Source organism: Etheostoma spectabile, chromosome 7 (assembly GCF_008692095.1).
Source record: "Etheostoma spectabile isolate EspeVRDwgs_2016 chromosome 7, UIUC_Espe_1.0, whole genome shotgun sequence".
Classification (NCBI taxonomy): domain Eukaryota; kingdom Metazoa; phylum Chordata; class Actinopteri; order Perciformes; family Percidae; genus Etheostoma; species Etheostoma spectabile.
The window spans coordinates 16,043,173-16,047,773 of record NC_045739.1 but is presented as its reverse complement, the minus strand read 5'-3'; the positions used below and the strand labels follow the sequence as shown (position 1 = coordinate 16,047,773).

At 39.9% G+C, this 4,601-nt stretch overlaps 1 protein-coding gene across 2 annotated transcripts in view; it reads left to right on the top strand.

Moving 5' to 3' along the window:
* Positions 1 to 4,601, top strand: part of mgll (monoglyceride lipase) — a 34,639-nt gene that overhangs the window by 24,441 nt on the left and 5,597 nt on the right. For both annotated transcript variants that reach the window (XM_032520976.1, XM_032520975.1), the window contains 2 exons: positions 1,913 to 2,023; positions 2,993 to 3,082. In XM_032520976.1, coding sequence (XP_032376867.1) covers positions 1,913 to 2,023; positions 2,993 to 3,082 — 201 coding nt within the window. The remainder of the gene's footprint in view (positions 1 to 1,912; positions 2,024 to 2,992; positions 3,083 to 4,601) is intronic.

Sequence of the window (4,601 nt, the reverse complement as noted above, 5' to 3'; positions counted from 1 at the left end):
TCTCTCTCTCTCTCGCTCTTTCTATCTCTCTATCATTGGAGCCCACTGGACAAAATGTGCAGTGTGTGAAGACATGGCCCAGAAAGGGCTATTGTGCCATATACCATTGAGTCATCTTGTCATATTTAAACAGAATCAGATGTATTGAACCAACAGTTTGGGCAGTTTAAATTTCACAATTTATCTGCAAGTGTGTGTCCTGGTGTTTACACATGGATATTTCAGTATAAGCCTGTCTTTGAGTATTTGTTGGAATATGTGTGTCTAAAGGAGAAACAAGTGATGGAGCAAAGCCTCCTTCTCTAACTCTGTGTATGTTTGTGTGGGCAGTGACCGAGTGAGCGCTTGTGAGATTTTCTGGTGGGAATGTTTTGTCTTTTGGTGACCGTTTTGTCATTGGCCCAAGCCTGATGAATATTCACACAAGTGACAAAGAATGCTCACAAACAAAGTTGAAGCCACTTAGTCTCCAACAAGAGAGACAGGGACAGGGCAAAGGACAGAGACAGATTCACAAATGCAGAAACACTGTGCTCATGTGTATGTGTGTCTGTCTGTGTGCACCCGCATAGACACTTGCACTTGTTGCACACGAGAAGAGAACCCACGACAGAGTGAACCATGGCAAATTGATTTGAGTTTAGGCCGCCACAGAGCTGCTAATTTTCATGGTCCTACATCACCGGATTTAAATCGCAATCCCAAATGTCATCATTGGTGCCAAGGTGTGACCTTGCGCTGCTGTTCGCTGCAGCTACACAGTGCATGTTGTGTGCTAAGAGCCGTGGGTTCACATTCGCATTTCTCTCCCAGTCTGTTTATAGTTTCAGCAACAAAAGAGCAGGGTGGAAAATTACGCCCATCCAAACAAAAGGGTTGTTTTATGTTCGTCTTGACCTCTGAGGAGTTTTCCCACTGCTCCTCACATCACACACCAACTTTGATAAGACACTCCCTGTCTGTTACAGGCTCTCATATCATTTTCCCCTCATTGAAACATGTTCTGTCTTCTATTTATAACTATTCAAGTTGCTTCAATTTGTTTTAAACTTTCAAAACTACCTCTTGCCCGTGGCTTTAAAAAAAAAAAAAAAAAAAAAAAACCTTTCTTGGTAATTCTTCATCATCAGTCTGTCTGACTGGAACGCTTTACTTCTCACCATTTACTTTTTTACCTTTGAAGATCTGGAATTTCAAACATATTCTACCATTGCCCTAATTTCAAGCTGCTCTGTCTGTCAAATAAATTCATATCATGTAATAATGTAAGGCTAGCACTAACAAAAATCAATTTATTTAAATCTGAAACTATTTAAGTGAACTGGAAGGCTGCCTGCAATACAGATTCACAAAACAACCAATGAAAATGCTTATAACAGGTCACAATTGGTATTACCAGGACCAGCTGTTCCTAACTATAGTAACATGACAGCACAAACTACAATGGACAGCAAACAGTTTGTGACATGGATCCACTGAAATGAAATCTCCATATTCAAATATTTTCTACATTTGTGGATTGAGACATAAATCTTGAGTTCTGCTTATTGAAACATAAATAAGTTACAGATCAGTTGAAAAACATTTACTGTTGTCTACACTGCAGCAGGGTTTAGTAGGAAATGTTTGCACAAACTACATGCAACCAACATAACCAAGTTGTCAGCATAAGGTTTTTCACATCTTGTCTTTGAACTTAAAATCATATGTGTATGTTGTTATGAAAGGCATTACTTTTTTGTAGCACATTGCATACATTGTATAGATTGCTTGGAGCAGATATGTTTTTGAATCAATTTGTATAAATTAAGTGCTACAAGAAATATGAGATATTTGTATTCCATTGTTAGAGAAATAAACATCTGGTTCATTTGCATATATAAATATATATTCTGTTCTTTTTCTCACTCAGGGTGGTGCTATCTCCATCCTGACGGCTTGTGAGAGGCCCAGTGATTTTGCTGGAGTGGTTCTGATAGCTCCGATGGTCCAGATGAACCCGGACTCGGCCACACCGTTCAAGGTGCCACACAATCGCTTGTCCACTCATTCTCTCCACTACTCTATCCTTTTCCTCTTTATGTTCCACTACTCTTTCCTTCATAAGTGAGTCACACTATTCAGTCAAGTACTCAGTTAACCCAGAAGTCATTAATTTGTCTTACTCCACTCAGCCTTGCTGTGAGGAATGACTGTTATAGTGTCACCTTTGATTTGGTGTATTTCAAGGGCAAGAATCCGTGTAGGTGCCCTTTGAGGGCTTTCTCTTATTAAATCACAGATACAAGTGTGTCCAATTGTCAAGGCAAACACTGAGAAAATCTGCATGGGAGGAGAAGAGACTTGTTTTTCAAATGATTAGCATTACAGCCCAATAAAAAGTACAAAGTCTTTGGAGATAAGACTCCATTGTTATACTAATAGATTGTGTATATAGGGGTAGAGAATCATCATAACCCCCTAATGGAATCTAGACCTCGGTGGTGGCGACAAAGGAGCCCGAAGACCGGACCGAAAGAGGCTCCGGAACGGTAAGCTGGAGTAGAAGACTCCAAGAAGTTGGAAGGGTAGGTGGTGGGTTGCACTCTTTGCCTGAACCGGCAGCTGATGGCAAAGGGAGAAACAGATTTTAAAGCAGGGTTGTGACTCTGTGATTGGCCCTTGCAATTTGCAAACGCCTCCAACAGCTGATTTGACTTAGGTAGAGAGCATTGATTAAGAGTGAGGTCTTCCTGAAAGAATTAATGCTGAGTTACATTTCAATCAGGAGAGACTAATTTGCAGATATGCAACAGTTACACACAGCATGATGAAAATGTACAGTTATTTGGATAACAGCTGATTTGATTTAGAGCATCAATTAACAGTTAGGTCTTCCTGAAGAATTTATGCTGAGCTACATTAGAGGGAGATAAAAACATTCATCAGGGAGGTGTTGATGTGTGAAAATAAACTGACAGGCTCTGGGTGTTTTGTTTTTCGCGGTTTGCAGGTTTTTCTGGCGAAGGTCCTGAACCACATGGCGCCCAGCCTCACTCTGGGCTCCATCGATTCCAAATGGATCTCACGAGACAAGAAGCAGGTGAGAGACACATGTTGGTGCGTGTTTGGGTGGGGGAGCTGTGTTGTTAGTCTTATCTAGCCAAGTTTGTGTGTGTGTAAAACCTTGGGTTGGTTGTATTGTATTATTTCTTATTATAAAAACAGGTGCATGTACTGTGTCACCTACAGGACAAGTAGACAAAATTCCTTGGTGTGTATTTGGTTGTGTGTGTGTATTTTCACACGAACCACAGAATGGACAAAAACACACATGCAGGTACGTCTGCATACCTCTATTTGCATGTATTTGTGCCTGTGTATGTGTTCTGTGGTTTTTGTACTGTTGGGGTTGTGTGTTTACATCATACCTGTGTCTGTAAGTGCTGACACACCATAGCTCTAGTAACAATAGAATCCCACACCCTGCTACTTCTGCTTCATCCAGTCTATTGGAGGAACTAAACTTGATAGTCAAAGTAAAACTAGATACAGTATACATGACACAAGGGGTGAATTGGAGTCTGGCCGTAGATGCTTACTGTATGTTGTAGGTTTTGAGTTATAGTTCAGCTTTGGATTTCACCCATTCATATCACCACCGCAACAATAGATAGACGTATCATACAAGATTGGTACGCATAGTACCATAATTACAAGCAACAAGCAAATATGGCCTGATACAATAACAATAAAACATCAACATTTACAAGGAACTTCTAAGCCTTCCATTTATATATTTACTCTTGCTTTACCTTTTCCCTGTGAGAGAGTGTGGAACTATCAGTCCAACAAAAAAGTGGATTTGTATGATGTAATTTATGCCTTTTTGGGATAGGATTTTATCTCAGTTTAGAAGAAAATATTTTCAACTTTAGGAATGTGTTTCTAAGTATCACTGACTCCTCTGTGCTGCTGAACAGGTTTTGTTGTGTCACATCTCAGCTTACAGTCATGTATTATTCAAAGAAGCTGAGCATGTGGCTTTAGAGAACCTGCTTCAGTTAGATTTGGCCATCAGCTGTGTTTACAGTACATATAAAAGGAATAGAAGGTGTGACTAATGTGAGAGCATGTGTGGAACTTAAACGTATTAGAAACAGGGCGTGTCCTCTGCTATTCAACTCGGATTTAAACACAATCTACCTTCCGTGTCTCTCCCTGCTGCTGACTCATATTTTTTCTTCCATTCAAAGCCCTCCATTCATTTATTCATGATCCTTACTCCAATTTACCAACTTTCATGGTTTTCCCATTTCTTCTCATGGCCGTCTTTTCTCCAATGGAGGCACTTATTCACATAGCTTTCTTTCATATTAGAATTAAACTACAAATTGTATTGAGCTTGTTGAATATAGATGCGTAATACAAACATCCAGACCTTACACTTACACTTTAAACGTCCAACAAGAAATGTATTTTCTCTGGTTACATTAATAGATAAATGACAAATCTGAATCAGCCCTGCTTGGAAGGGAGATATGGGATAAACTTGAGCATTGTCCACCTTGCCCCATAACTCTTCTCTCTCTCTCTCTCTCTCTCTCTCTCTCTCTCTCTCT